At 48.1% G+C, this 16080-nt stretch overlaps 1 protein-coding gene across 6 annotated transcripts in view; it reads right to left on the reverse strand.

Annotated features, from left to right (window-relative positions):
- Positions 1 to 16080, reverse strand: part of TBC1D1 (TBC1 domain family member 1) — a 223451-nt gene that overhangs the window by 70483 nt on the left and 136888 nt on the right. For 4 of the 6 annotated variants that reach the window (XM_045816359.2, XM_087864212.1, XM_045816358.2 and 1 more), the window contains 4 exons: positions 15385 to 15665; positions 13366 to 13527; positions 12440 to 12559; positions 11301 to 11440 (listed from right to left, as the gene is read on the reverse strand). In XM_045816359.2, the coding sequence (XP_045672315.2) occupies positions 11301 to 11440; positions 12440 to 12559; positions 13366 to 13527; positions 15385 to 15665 (703 nt within the window). The remainder of the gene's footprint in view (positions 1 to 11300; positions 11441 to 12439; positions 12560 to 13365; positions 13528 to 15384; positions 15666 to 16080) is intronic. The other 2 variants (XM_045816360.2, XM_045816361.2) reach the window with 2 other exon arrangements.

A 16080-nucleotide genomic window follows, 5' to 3' on the forward strand; every position in this document is an offset into this window, starting at 1 on the left:
CTGTTTTTAAAAATTAGGATATAATAATGCTAAACTGGGTGCTATATTAGCAAAGGTTAGCACTGAATTCTGGAATCCTTCCAACACAAGAATTGTTCTTTCACCTATCGCAAACACAAATTTATGCAAATATTCCTAAAACTGAAGAGTTTATCACTGGGTTTAAGAGACTGGATTTAGTCGCACCTGGCTGGCTCGGTCTATGGAACATGTGACTCTTAATCTTGGCGTCATGAGTTCAAGACCCACACTGGGCCTAGAGCTTACTTACAAAAATAAAGTAAAATATAAAAAAGAGGGGCGCCTGGGTGGCACAGCAGTTAAGCGCCTGCCTTCGGCTCAGGGTGTGATCCCGGCGTTATGGGATCGAGCCCCACATCAGGCTCCTCCGCTATGAGCCTGCTTCTTCCTCTCCCGCTCCCCCTGCTTGTGTTCCCTCTCTCGCTGGCTGTCTCTATCTCTGTCAAATAAATAAATAAAATCTTAAAATATATATACATATATATACACATATATACGTATATATATATATATATATATACGTATATATATAAAAGAAAAAGACTGGCTTTAGAACAAACGTGGTTTGAATTGTGGCTGTGCAATCTAAGTGCTGTGGGAGCTGTGGCCACATTATCCAGCATTTCCAGCCTCACCTCTCAGATCGGGCAGTCCCACCTACGGCAGGAAGTCACTGCAAGAATTGCCATCCAGCTGCGTAAGAGTGCAAACACCAAATGCTTACTACACGACAAGGCTAATTACAACGGCTAGCATTACTATTTGATTACTTCTATTGCAAAGAAAATAGGACCTGTTGGCGGCTTCCTAATCTGCCACAGAATGCATTTCTAATTTTCAGTTTGTTCATTTTACTAACGACCACTGAGGGTTTTTTTGGTTGGAGTTTAAGTTAGAATACGATGTGCCTTTGCCTATCGGCCCCTGCAGCGTGAGAAACCCAGAGGGCCTCAAAGCGCAGTCCCCAAACCTGCAACATCAGCATCACCTGGGAAGCTGTAAGAAATGCAAGTTCTCAGGCTCCCCCAAGAATTCCATCTCCAGAACCAGAAACTGTAGAACTAAGGAACAGCAACATGTGTCTCCACGAATCCTCCAAGGGGTCTTAAGTATACCTGGTCGGACAACAGCTAAAGGAAATGCAATCTTGAGCCAATACCACTCACCGGTGGCCCTCTGATGGCTTCCCTGGGATTGGGAGAGCTATGTGGGCCCTGATAGGGGCTCCCCGCGCCCCTCGCCTTCCCAAGGGCTCCTGGGGGCAACACCAGAGTCCCCCCACCTGAAGCAGAAGGCAGGCACACAAGGCCAGCCAGCAGGGAAGCCTGGTACTGGGGACCAAACCTCGCCCACCCCCACTGGCCCTACAATCCTAACAGTCAGAATGTCATCTGTGGTTCTGATCCCAGAGGAGAATGTGTTCACGCCAGCTCACCTATAAAACCCTTTCTTAGCATACGTCCACACAAAAACACGTCCATGAATGTTCACAGCAGCACTCCTCCTAACAGCCAAAAGGTGGGGAGAACCCAAACGTCTGTCAACTGGCAGGCGGATAAATGAACGTGGCCTGTCCTTACGATGGCCTATGAATGGCCCACAAGAAGGAATGAAGCACTAACACACACAGCATGGTGAACCCTGATAATGTGCTCAGCGGAAAAGCCACAAAGGACCACAGAGTGTGTGATTCCATTTCCATGACAGAACAGAGTGTCCAGAGAGACACAAACAGATGAACGGCTGTCTCGGGTTTGAAGGAGGGGTGGGAGGCACGAGGTTTTTTTCGGCGGGGGGGCGGGGGGGGGGACAAAAATGTTTTAAAATTAGGTTGTGCTAATGATTACACAACTCTACGAATACAGGGATTAAAAACAGTGAACTGTCACCATTATTTTTTTTGAATTGTACACTTTAAATGTGTACACTGTATTAGTATATGAATTATATCTCAAAAAGGTCGTTTTTTAAACAAAACAAACGCTTCCTGAGAGCTAACTGAACCTGCCTGGCAGTGCTGTCCGGGTCACATGAGCAGGCTGTAGGGTAGAAGGGCACGGCTTTGATGAGGGAAGCAGGCACTGAAGGCCCGGTATATAAGAAGATCCTTGTTCTCAGGACCGTGTAAGCACAGGGTTGGGCTTACAGGACCATGAAAGTGAGCGCCTCTTCAAATTTTCCATGCAGGACGCCTGCCTGCCTCACCCCAGTCCTGCCCGGATTTTGAGGCTGCTTCACATTCAAATATATCTACAGATTTTAACCCCCTAAAAAGTATTTTCAAACCACTTACCATCCCCCTCGCTTAATAAACTTCCATGGCTCCCTGGCGCCTACAGATCAAGGTTCAAAGGAGCCAAATCAAGATCTCCTACTTGGGATTTTAAGCCTTCGGGCACACCTCCACAGGTTCCGGAGTTAGATTAGCCCTAAGCAGGAACTCCCTGCCAACGTGAGTGCTGTAAGCAGGGATTCACACCCAGGCCTTCGGATCCCAGGCCTCCAGTGCTCAAACCCTCGGCCCTCTGCTCCTGCAGCCTTCCTACCAAGCAGCAGAGGCTGAGATGGCTTCTTTGTATCATCAACAACCTTAGCCCCAGCCTTTGCACAAAGTGTTAAGGATGGAGTGTTTAAACGCAATGGTTACTTAGGAAAACCTCAATCAATGTTAACAATTGTTATCATGCACAAAATTAGCAAACTAAGGTAAAATCTTGCCACTCACTATGGTCTCCCAATGTCTGTAATGATGGGCCAAGAAGCACAATAAAGGGGGAAAAATCTAGTAGCTTCAAACTACAGAAATCTATGAAGAATCAGATTTCTGGCTTGTGATATTTAATCTTGAACCTGGTCTTTTTCACTACAAAAAAGCAAAGTTATATGGAGAGTAAATTAAGAACAATTCTAAAAAACCACGTGACTGGCAGTCAGAGACCATTTTTTTTTCTTTCTTATTTTACCCACGCCCTAGAACCCTGTAGAAAAAGAAAACATCTCAATTTCAGAAGGTAGCTCTCCATTCAAATAAGCTGGAAATGAGCAAGGAAGATACATATTGTAACAAAAACAAGACCAAAAACAAAATCACAGGGGAAAAAGGGATTTCTGAGATTGGAAAGAATGCAGGACCATCAAGACACAGGGAACAACACTGCCACCAAGTGGTGACTGTGCCTCAAGTCACCCTACGCCATCTAGACCAGCGCTCTCAAGCGGGATAGGAAACAGAATCCTCTGTGGGAAGGGGTGTGTGTGTGGGTGTGTGTGTGTTTTAAAGAATTCATGCCTAGGCCCCATCCCCACCCAACCGACTCGGGGAGGCAGAATGCAGAGGGGCAGGTGCAGCCTGTACTTAAAAATGCCCCAGGTGACTTTGGTGCACAGGGAAAGCTAAGAACCAGGGATCAAAGCAAAAGGTCATACAGATGTCACTGTGATGCTTATATTTTCAGGAAGTGTTACCTGTAGTCATTCTACTTATATGATCCATTAAAATTTCCTAATGGTATATAAATTCTTGAAACTTTGGCTATGTCCAACACAAATCATAGTTCTATCAGTTTTTACATTTTTCACAATATAATCATTATAAAGATTCAGATTATATTCCTTAGTCTTGCCATTAGTGTTTATATCTAATTCAACAGACTTAAGATTATCATAAAATAGACACAGCTATACTCACAACACAAAACCCATTGAACATTAGTTTCACTGGACTATTTGCTTATACAATGGGTTTCAAATCAATAAATCGTATCTCTATTAGGTGGGTTTTCCTTTTTTCTCTTTTAAACAAGACATATAAAGTCTGAACGCTTCTATTGTTGGTGAAATCTGTAAATACACAATGTAATCTGAAACACTTCAATGAAAGCTATCAGACTGACACTAAAATTGTTCCTTGGCACACAGATAAATAAAAGGATTTTTCCCCTTTCCAGAGGCACCTAAAAAATTATTTCTTTAACAACAAAGAATGATCTTTTGTATAATACACCACGAGGCAAAACTGTGGAGTGTTTCTACTACTTTCTGCATTCTGCAGGCCTGACAGTGAGATCAGAGCCCACTAAGAAAACAAACACTAGAACAGTCTCTGTGCCCTGGGGGCCACCCAAGAGACAAAGCTTCCCTGGAAAATAAGGGGGCAGGAAAGAGGCAGAGCACCACATGCTTGGTCTCATTTGGCACCTTATCAACTTTGTCTTATCGCTATCAGCACGTGTTTATCACTGCATTTTCTCCACCAAACTCTTTCCTTCTCTAGGAAGCACCAACCTTCTCAAAAAAGGTCACTGGCGACCTAGACTTATTGGCGGTCAGACACGTGGGTGACTCCTTGGGTTATCTGCAGGGGTGCGTAGCAGCAGAAAGAGGCACAGGAGCCCCATTCTTGGTCTAGAAGGTCTGGGCAGGATTTATCATGGTCGCTTGTTTTAAGCCCTTGCTACTCATATTGAACCAGCAACATCGGCATCACTGAGGAGTCTGTTAGAAAGGGAGACCCTCTGGACCCACCGCACCAGAACCTGCCTCTGTACAGGCTCCCCAGGGGACGCTAAGCACATGAACATTCGAGACCATGGCCACTCAGTGTGCAGATGCATTCCTGTGCTCATCTGCGGGAGGAGAGCACCTCCCCGGCTCTACCTTCAGTACAGGCCTGTGGTGGGATCAACAGCGGGAAGGCTCTACAAATGAGAAGGCTGCTATTCAGACGTCAGCACGGGCACCCTCTCAGAACAATGACGTCTGCGCCAGCCATGCCCGACACACGCAGCCCTGAGCACTCCCGATCCTTGGCAGACTGAATGGACCCCCAAGATATGACCTCAGTGGAGTTTATGGTTTACTCCATAGACCTTTCACATACTCCGCATCTCAAAAACTCCTCACCCCAAGAGCCCAGAACACAAAGCAGAGAGAATGCCTGTTCCTGGGGCTTCTGGGGCAGTAGCCATAAGTGGTCACCACAAACTTAAAGTGTCACTACAGACAGGTGCTTTAAATGTAAGCAACCAGGCAGCTTTCTGTATTCTATTTTGTGATCTACCTATGTTTGTTTTATTGCAAAGACATCTGCCTTGCCGAGTCTTCAAGTACCAACCGGTGATTCTCCTACGTACTCGTCTCCCGTCCATGCCCTGGCATACACCTGCCCTGCCCCTCTAAAGTTGGGAATGGGAACAATCCCTCCTAGGCTTTGCGAAAGTCAAGCAGGGATTCCTACAAGAAACCAACCAGTCTCTGTTGAATTAAAAAAATAAACAGTCTGGGATTTGGGAACATTTGTGCTGGTCCTACTAGACCTATGTGAGTAAATTTCTAAATAGAAATTAACTGCCTACCTCCTTCAGATGGGTCTCCAAAACATAAAATTCAGATTCCTGCAACTTAATTACTGCACAGAGATTTTGTACAAAGTCACACACCCCTGAGTAAACGACAAGGTGATTCTGCTGGAGACAACATCTGCCCAGTTCCATCTCACCTCTGTCCACACAGCCTTCACATTTTCCTCGTCTTGCACTATACTTAGAGTCACGCTCCTTACTCACTAACACCCTTCTCTCCAGGTCTGAGCCCAACTGTTAAAAAAAAAATTAGGACACCAGAGCTACAGGAAATCCTAATTCTCTTTCACGTATATCCTTAACACTAATGCAAACACCACGGTTTTTAAATTACTGGCAGTTTATTAGTACTTAACATAGTGGGATGGAATGGGTGGGACGGTACGAATATCTCTTTTCAGCTTGAAAAGAGGCCAAAAGGTTTCCTGTCTAACTTAAGTTTGCGCTGCCAGAAGAGAAATGCCAAACGGTGACACGTAGTCACTCCGAGCATCTGAAACACTTTAAAAGGCCCTATTCAGGGGGCACCTGGGTAGCGCAGTCGTTAGGCGTCTGCCTTCAGCTCAGGGCGTGATTCCGGCGTTCCGGGATCGAGTCACACATCGGGCTCCTCCGCTGGGAGCCTGCTTCTTCCTCTCCCACTCCCCCTGCTTGTGTTCCCTCTCTCACTGGCTGTCTCTATCTCTGTCAAATAAATAAATAAATAATCTTAAAAAAAAAAAAAAAAGGCCCTATTCAGGGTTCCCTGCAAGTACACTTTTCCGTCCCCCACGCCCAAGCCAGAGAGCGAGCTCCCTGAGGCCACCGGCCTCAGTCACCGGCTGCCCAAGGGTCCAGCCCCCAGAGCAAGGCAGGAACAGAGGCCAGGAGCCACCTCCAGAGGCACACACCCTGCCAGGGACAGTCTGGCCAAAACAGGGACCTTGGGGCTCTCGTGTGTCTGAGAATCTGGAGGTGTCCCAGCTGCGGGGGGACACACAGCTGCAGCGTGGGGCCAAGTGGTCCCAGAGCACAGCGGATGGCGGGGGCATCTCTATGCCCTTGAGATGGGGAGCAGACAGTGGCAGAGGCTGGAGATACCCGATTTGGGAGAAGAAAATTCACAGACCGATACTGAGAAATCTCTCTCCCTCCCCCGCACACTCCAGTCCCGATGTGGACACAGAGGGGGAGACGGCTGACCAAGGGCGAGTCCATACATTAAAATACTCGGAAACGGGGTGGGGGGGGTGTCTGGCTGACAGGGAGACCTGTGGACAGACAGTAAGCACCCAGGGAGGGTACCGGCAGGGAACATCCTGTGGGAAGGGGCTCCTGAAGAGGAAGCACCCCCAGGAGGTCAGGCCGCGATCTCTGGCAGCAGCCGGGCTCCTGCACGGTTCACAGCGCGAGCTTCGGGGCACAAGTCTGGGAGCTCCAGGCCTGCCTCTGTCGCCCACCGGCTCTGTGGTTTGGGGAAAGGGCTTTAAGCCATTCCAAGCCTCTGCTCCCTCATCTGTGAAATGGTGCCATAAAAATGCCAACCTTCCTAAGGCCAACTGGGAATTAAAGAATTCCTATAAAGCACCTGCCATAGATAGCGGCCTAAGTGATTATTATACCAGTACAGAGTCCCACATGCTTTTATTCTCTCTCTCTTATACAGAGTACCTACAATATAACCCAAAAACTCGTACAATATTTAATTCTAAATAAAGAGCATAAAGGACATGTTCCTGGAGAGGAGGAAGAGAAAAGGAGTTAAGAAATCACTAATGAGCATATACTAAGTGTGTATAAATCTGAGCAATTTACTTGCCTTCCTTTAGAAGTCATCGAGCCTGTAAGGACTAGAGAAACTGATGACAGAGATCACGAGTAAGTAAATGCTAACGCGTTACAAGGAGGTAAGTGCTGTGGGAAAAGTCAGGAGAAGGAGACGAGGAATGCCTGGTGGTAGGAGGGAGGATGCAATCTGAAAGAGAGTGGCCAAGAGGGGCCTCCTTGGAAAAGTGACTTCAAGAAATGATCTGAGGCAGATTAAGAGGTTAATCAGGAGGTTATGGGGAACAGCATTCCAGGCAGAGAGAACAGCCCATGTAAAGGCCTCGGGGCATGAGTGGCAGGACTGAGGGACCCAGCAGAAGCCTCCATCAGAGAAAACTGGTGGGCAATGCATCGTGATGTCACCCAGTGCTGCATGGGGGTCCGTTAGGACACCTTCCTGCAGGAGACAGGGAGAACCCATAGTAGCTCAATGACTGGGGCCCGAAGAATCCATGAGGGTTGTGGACTGGGCAGGCAGGAATAGTGTCTGGGTGGAGCTCTGCTGTGTTCAGTACTTAAAGGCAGAGGCGTGGCCCGTCGACTTCACGCTGCTCTCTACAAGGTACCATCAGTATCAAAACCATCCCAAAAGGACTGGCCAAACCGATGCTCTAGCACCTCCCAGGTGCAAGGTGCTTGGGGAAAGAGCTTTTTTTTAAAAAAAAAAAAAGAAAACCTTTTCGAGGGCACCTAGAAATCAGTCTGATTTTTAAATAGCAGCTAATGCCCCAAAGGACAAGCTATAGTAATAGCCAGGTGTGTGAGTTAATTACTTAAAGCAGAAAGCGATTAAGAAGGTGAGGCCACATGAAGAAAACAGTAAGCACCCACTGAGTGGGAGGGGGAGGTACACCAGAGGGCCAGGGACGGCAGGAGTGCCGTGTGGGTGCCGGGCCCGCAGCAGGGGACAGTGTATGCTCAGTGGACTGGAGGGGACTGGGCAGTGACCTGCAGGAGGGCGAAGGAATGGGGGCAGTTCAGCTGGGGAGGAGCTCTAGAGGAAGCCATGGTTTCCGTGACCTCCCGCCATCTGCAGAATGGGAAACACAAGTGTATTCTGTGTGGCTTCAGCGTCAGACCAGAAAGGCACCAAGGGATGGAATGAAAGGGAACAGGATTTGGTTCAATCTAAGAATTCACTGGAAAATTCAGAACTGTTCTCAGACGGGACAGGCTGCTTCCCACAGTCACGCCCAGCCCGCGCACCGGGAGTTTTGAACCCATTATCATTGCACATGTAAATACATTACATATATCACCACGCCTCAGTGTCTACGCACCCGTGAGGTACGGGCACTGCAATACTGGGGCACTATTTTTAAACCCTGAAACCCCACTTCTGGTGTTCTGTCGTTTCAGCCACAAATCACAGCTCGGCTCCCTGTCCTGGGCCTCCCTCCAGTCCCCTCCCCTTCCCCGCCTGCCCCACCGGCTAACAGGGCACCACCAGGACCTGGGAGGAAGAGCCCTCTGCACTGCGCAGGGGAAGGGGAAGAGGGGGCACGGCCATCCGGCTCCCATCCCAAAGGCAGTGAGAGAAATCCAAGGCCCTGCCACTGAGCACCGCAGCTCCCGTTAGGGGCTCCAGGCAGCAGGAAGGCGCCCCCGTGTGGAGGGGCCGAGGCAGGAGCAGCAGAGGGACCTTCCTGCAACACGGGAGGTCACTTCACACTGGAAACCTCGGCCTCACGGATTTGTTTCTAATCTATGAATTCTGGAAGCTTTTACACAAAATGGCAGTAGAAATACCGTGCTTCTTTATCTCAATCAGTGTGGCACTAGCCGTAAGGATCCCCTCTATCACAGGGGTGAAGTTTCGGCAGCTTGCTCTCGTGCACGGCTCCTAGGGGAAAGCTGGGATTTAAATGCAGCCGCTCTGGCTCCAGCCGTGGGAAGAGGTCCCTGAACGAGCTCTAAATTCCTTCTCTAAGTTCACCTTCATGGCCACCCCAGACCCTCCGACAGCGAGGAGGCCAGCTCTGTGCTTCCCATCAATATGCGGGCGAGGGGCCCCCGGGGGCCCCACAGCTGGGCTGTCAGTACTCCTGAGTACCGTTTCCAGTGGGGGGATGAGAAATACCAAGCATTCTGTTCTTGGTCCCAAGAGACCATGCAGCCCAGGCTTCAGGCTACGGCGGGGGAGGGGGGGGGTTGGGGGATCTGCTCCTGCTCTGGCCTCTGGAGGAAGGATCCATCATCCCGTCTCATCCACTGCGAACTGTCACCCCACAGTGGTGCCGAGCCCAGGATTCACCAAGGAACCCTGTTGACTGCAAACACCATAAACAAAACTGCAGCTTGGGGTTCAATATCCGCTTCTTACAGTACTTCCAGACTAAACCAACTAAAAACAGAAGCCTCCAAAAAGAGAGGGCGGACACACATCACAGCCCCGGTGCTTCTACCCGCTGGGCCATGTTCTCTTGTGCTGCCCACAGTACATTCTATTTGCCCATTTTATCTTGGGGTTCTCCAGAGAGCAAACATTTGCCAGCACAGACCAACCTTCTGACTCCAGTCCCTCAGACACCGACTGGGAGACACCAGTGTCCATCCAGGCACTCACCACACTTCCCCACTCAGGCAGAGAGCAGCCCTGGCATGGGCCCTGTGGAGCTCACTGCAGCTCCTCAGCCGTCAGAGCTCCCACACGGGGTACAGCCTCCCAGCCTGTGCACTTTACAAGCCTGGTGTTTTCCCCGGCCACCAGCCCAGCAGACCCCTTTGGCTTAGCAATTTAGGAAGGAAGGAACTGGGTCACACAACCTGGCTGTTGGTCATTAACAGACAATCTACAAAATGAAAATGAAATCTTTAAACTTTCTAAATTGGCACACACTGAAATAACTCAATTTAATGACTTAAAAAAAAAAAAAGATCTCACTGCATTTATAAACCCAGTCTTTGTAGTGTTCCTTTACTTGCTCCTTCCTGCTGGGAACAAGTCTAGGAAGCTTAACACCACTGCTCCGACCTCAACGATGGTTAACAAAAATAACTGTATTGCTTTACATTTGATATGTCTCAGGTTTCCAAAGTACTTTCGCATTCATAATTTAATGTAATTTCATGAGATAAGAAGAGCCAACATTCACTATAACCATTTTACGACTCAAGGTAAGTGAAGTTATGTGATTTATATTGCAAACAAGGCTCTTGTTTAATTTGGCAGAGAAGGCATTTTTTAAAATTAAATATTAAGGAGCATTCTGGGGGAGGTAGGGGAAAGGAGAGGGAGAAAGAGAGAGAGGCAGGAAAGGGGGGCAGAGGGTGAGGAGCGCGAGGAGGGCGGCGTAGGGGGCCTCCCCCACCCAGGGCAAACTCTCGGGGCAGCCTGCGCTGCTGCTTATTAACACACACGAAGTAGGACGGGGGACAAGAATGAATCCGCGCGACATGCAACCTGAGGGACTCAAGGAATCGTTGAGAGGTCTGCTGGGTTGCTTTGGTTTTTCTTCAGAAAAAAAGTGTTTTCCGATTAAAGAGCATTAGGGAAAAGAAATAGCTGCTGCTGAAAATTTAGGCTATCAGTGGGCAGAGACAAATCTTAAGCTTAGGACTGCATTTAAACTCGTTTTTTACATTGTGACTCCACACAGGGAGGCCCGAAGACAGACCTGAGTGTACTCTGTATCTGGGAGACACAAGCAGGCTGCAAGGGCACAAGACAGTCTTCCTGCGACACCACACCAAGGGACAGCAACTGCCGAGGCAGGGGACGTGACGAGTGTAACCAGAGCGCTGGGACCGGGAGCACCCCCGCAAGCAGGCTGTGCTGAGGCAGCGTGCAAACCTACACTCAGGTCGCAGGGGAGGGAAGGAGCCCCCGCACGTTCCCACACGCACGCTGGGTGGGTGGTCGCAACCGCTCGGCAGAGGTGCTCTTTTCCACACGAGCTGCTACAAGCTGCTGAGTGCTCTTACACGTGTCCCTGGAGTTTGAGAATCTCTTTGGAAACAGCGATAGGCATGGTCATTTGAGCGTCTTCCCTAGGGAGCTTTAAAATCAGGGGATGAACTGACTTGAAATTTCATTTCATGTTCTCCTTCACCTCACGCACTGTTGTTACTCACACCAGAATCTCACGGGTTCACTTCCGGGGCGTACGGTACCTTCGTATCTGCTGGGGGCGTCGCACGCTTTCTGTGGGGTTGCCACTCGGAGGAATATCTGCTGCCTCCACGAGTGTCTCCGTGTCTTCACAGGGGTCCTGCTGGCATCGCCAAGGTGGTTAGCTTTGGAGTCGAAGTCCCTGAAAGCACAAAATGACTGACTGATGACTGGTGGGGAGATATAATCAGGCATTTTAGCTTGCCTGTTTGTTTTTAAACGAAACACGACGTTATAAGTTATCTTTGCATAAGAGAACATAATTAGATAATCATGAAAGGTGAATCAAGCCCGCACTGGGCCAACACTCCTAAGGGACTGTTTTCTTATAGGATGCTTTTCATGAAAAGCACAAGATTACATGCCCTTAATTTATTTCCACTGTAAAAGACATTAAGAAATACGCTCCACAGATCACTAGCTTCCAATTGGGCCTTCCTTGGCACCACTTCAGAAAAGAGAAACTGTCTAAAGGGGGCACTGGCACTGGGGCCACCAGCTCCCCTTGTCCATGTGTGGGCATAGTTTCTCAGCATAGGTCTGCATCTCCACAGATGGCCACAAAAACGAAAAAGTTAGATTACACAGAAGCATCAAGGCAATAATCACACAGCCACTTGCTGATGACAACTATTTTAACATCTGTACCTTTTTAACTACAAAACAAAGTATATTTATCAACATATATCATAAGTATCGCCTAATCGGTGATTTTTCTTCCTATTTGCAGGACAACACGGGGAAGCCCTTGTAATTTACACCCGCATACACACCCGGAACTAAGGAATCACCTTGACTTACGGGTCAGACATCCTGACTCATTTACCACAGCCATATGGTCACTTTTCAGAAACACTGCTATCTTTTAGAGAACCGGTTAAGACTTTCTTGAATCTTCTGAAAACAACACATTAATAAACTACTCCTAGTCAAAACTGAGAACAGGAGGACTCTTTTTTTAAGTGACATTCAGTAGGAAAGTATAAGAAAGAAGTTAAAATCAATTTAGCTAAAATGACTTTTTGAGTGTCAAAAAAATAGCTGAAAAATCCATATATATATATATATATATATATATATATATATATCTCAATAATTCAACACTTCTACTCAGGCTTGATATATCTAAATTAAACCCTACCTTTTCGTGTTCATAAAGTCAGAGGTGTTATTTTCATCTACAGGAGCCAGAAATTTTAGAAAATTTGGCACAGAGGAAGAAGAATGAAGTTTTTTCCGCAGGGCATTACGGTAGGAGATGCTGAGAGTTTGGTCGAGAAGAGAGTTTAGGATAAAGAAATACAAACACAAAAAGTATAAAATATAAGCTTTAAAATAAACACTTTAGTTCTCATGCTAAGAAAATTAAACCAGTAAGAAATGAAAAAGTTTACAAATGAGATTTAACTTCTGCATTCAGTCAATAAAATTCTATTTTAAATGAATGGAGTCAGTGAATTAATTCAAAAACATCAGTCCGTTCAGTTACGCAACATAAGAAGCTCTAGACATCTGCTGCATAACACCGTGCCCGTAGTTAGCAGCAGTGTGCTGTGCACTTTGGAAGTGGGTTAAGGGTACAGATCTCATGTTGAGCATTCTCACCAGAATAAAATAAAAATATAACAAAAAATCAGTCCATCTTCCAAAATGACTTTTCCTTTCAAACTGGAAAAAAATAATTTTCCTAAGTTCAGCAGGACATTTCTGATTTGGCACAAACCACAGTGTATATGATCAAACACAGTTCTTGTTAAACTGTGTGTGTGTGTGTGTGTGTGTGCACGCGCATGTGCGGACACCGGGCAGAGGTGAAAATACGTATGTACGAAATCCCAGAAGAAGAACTAGCAATAGTAATTAGTCGATAGTAAAATTAATAGTAAATCAAGTCAGTTCAGATGATAGACTGAAAATAGTAAAACCAAAACCAGACAAGAACTCGAACACACGACACACACACACAAGCGGTGGCCCTGGGTCCTCTCCCGCCATGCAGCACATCCTCTCTGTGCAAACTTCCCGGGAAGACAAACGACACTGAACTTGCCGCATGAGTGTGCTCACCTCTTCGGCACAGCATTCCCACTTTGTTCTCCACTTGAGCTATGTTTTAGGTACTTAAAAAAATTTGGCGAGGAGGCGGAGGGGTTAAGACGAGGTGGAGGAGCAGCAGCTGCAGACTGACCTGAGCGACTTTGAGACTCGCCCACAGGTGGATGATTCCCACTAAATAGCAATTAGAGAGAAGGCAGGGCAATTAGCAGGGAGAGGGGGGATGCCGAGGGGGAAGCCGAGGGGGGGTGCTCGGAGGAAACAGGCAAGAACAGGCTAGACGAGGCTGCCGCGGTCCGCTTATTTAAACACCCACTGCCACAGAGTCAGAGGACTGCTCTTCTCTTGTCTTCTGCAGCCACTGTCTCATTGCCAAAGGTCGTTTTCAGTTAAAAAAAAAAAAAAAAAAAGAGTACTGTGAAAAGTCATTCTTGACCATTTCTCACATACGTACGCCCCAATAGTGCTTCTTCCTCCCCTCCCTTTTCAGAAACAGCAATTTTTTTTATTTAAACCAAAAGCAAAAAAAAAGCAAAACAAAATCCATAGTTTTTAAGCTACATTTCTCTTTAAAATGAACAATAGCCTGCCTTGAATTCAAGGTCGCATTTCTTGTGCATCAATGAGGAAAGAATTCATAAGGGAGCAGAAAGCAAAACAGGTATGCTGGGAGGGAGGGAGGGAGGCGGGCACCTCTCCATCTCCCCCCCCCCCCCCTGTCCAGCAAGATCCATTAGGAAGTTGCATTCTCGGTGAGAAGGAAATGTACCGTTAGGATATCCCCTTTCCTACCACCTCTGCTCGCGTGAAACTGCAGGCCTAGCAAGAGAACTGGGAATCTCTAGCCAGGAATGCGTCCGTGACCACTGAACACGCCAGAAATACGGCTGCGGACACGGGGGCGAAGCGAAAGAGAAGCAGCAGGTATACAGGGTTTTAAGAACACGGCAAAACCTCCAAAAACCCTTAGACTGTTGTCTCTAAGATGGCAGACATTAAATACTAGCTTCTGGTGTGCGCCCTGCTTTGGGATCATAGTTCTGCAGCCAAATTCTTGAAAACCCTCGTAATTATTTTCAATGGCTGACTGGAAACAAAGCGGAGAGGCTCTGCTACATCCGTCAAATAGTTTCATTTCTTCACTCAGAACACGCCACACCCCTCCGTGCAGACTCTGCGTTATGCGTGCGTGACCCCCCGGCGCACGTCAGTCCAAGGGAGGCAGCAACTCCACAGGTGCGGCCCTTATTCGTATTTACAAAGTGAGGGATTTTAAAAGATTTTTAAAGTTATTTGTAAGGATAACTCTGTGACCGCTTCGGGTCAAATTAATTGCCAAGGGACCCCAGAAGGACCGAGAAGTCCCGCTCCTCGGCAGCTGACCCATCTCCTTCCTTACCCAGGAGATTCCATGCGAGCCAAATTACCAAAATGAGTAAACCCGCTTAGCACACTCGAGAATTCTCACGCTGAAGCAAATTTTAGGAACATCCACTCCAATGTTGTTACACGGAGAAGCTAAGCAGACCCGGCCGGGTCACAGCCAGTGCAGGACAGAGCCCGGACCCGAACCCCAGAGGCATCCCCGCCGCCGCTCACGCTCCGCTCGGGACTGACCCTGCGCCTCCGTCCCCCCAGAGAAAAGACTCCGGGTTTGCAGATGAGGACTCACCGGCTCGCCCCTCCGCCACCTGTCCTCAAAGCCGGCAGCTAAGTTCCAGGACTCCTGCCTCTCACACCTCGTGAGCAGCGACTGCTGTCCACGTACAGGGCCATTTCTGCTCCGTCTCACCTGCTTCCTCCTGATACTCGTACTTGCCGCTCCAGCAAGTAACAATCCTCTACGTCTACAGGGTTCCCGCAGGAGGAACAGAACACGCCTTCAAGTGTTAGCTTTTTAAGCCCACAGCACAACCTGACTCAAGTTTCTCTTCCACCCAATAAGCATACCTGGACTGCACATACCTGGTTAATAACAGATAATGCCCCAGCTATTTATACAACAAATTCACATTTTTAAACAAATCTTACTTTCGGTCATGAGGCGTCTCTGTGCTCACTGAGTGGTACCTCATAAGTTTCCTCTGGGAGACCCCCGGAGAGCCCTGAGCCGGTTCCGGGGGCTCTTGGCACTCCACAGGGAAATGACTCAGGGTGTTGGCGCGCCTTCGGAAGCTCTGCCGGGGTGACAGTGGGGCAGGCTCTTCTGCGGGATGGCTCTCCGATTCACTGGACAGGTCATCCGAGGAGCCGAGGAGCCTGAAGGAGCTCTCGGAGGCGGGCAAGGCCTCTTTGTCACACACAGATGGCTCCTGGAGGCAGAGGGACAGCGGGTCAGGCACATCACAGGGAATCTCCTCCCAGCGGCAGGAAAACATTTTGATACACAAACATATCTGATTATAATGCCATCTAGAGGCCACCAAACATATAAGGAAACGAAGGCCCAGTAAGTGCCTGCTTCTCAGAGACCAAGTGCTAGGCTGCTGGACAGGCGGGGAAACCGGCCCAAATCCCAGTGGAAGGACATAGCTGTTGTGAACGAAGCTGTAAACAGCCCCTTCTCCCTGCAAAAGGCTCTGCTGTGCTTTTAAGCAGCCCGCAGTCTCACAGAACCTGTCTGCGCGGTTTACACAAATCAAGACGGTCTCTCTGCCAATTGCGTTCATGCACGTTCTACCCACATTCTTAAGGCTCTCTGGTTTTGATCTAATGTTGAAATTAAAC

Source organism: Ursus americanus, chromosome 8, assembly GCF_024610735.1.
Source record: "Ursus americanus isolate L20-20 chromosome 8, mUrsAme1.1.p, whole genome shotgun sequence".
Classification (NCBI taxonomy): domain Eukaryota; kingdom Metazoa; phylum Chordata; class Mammalia; order Carnivora; family Ursidae; genus Ursus; species Ursus americanus.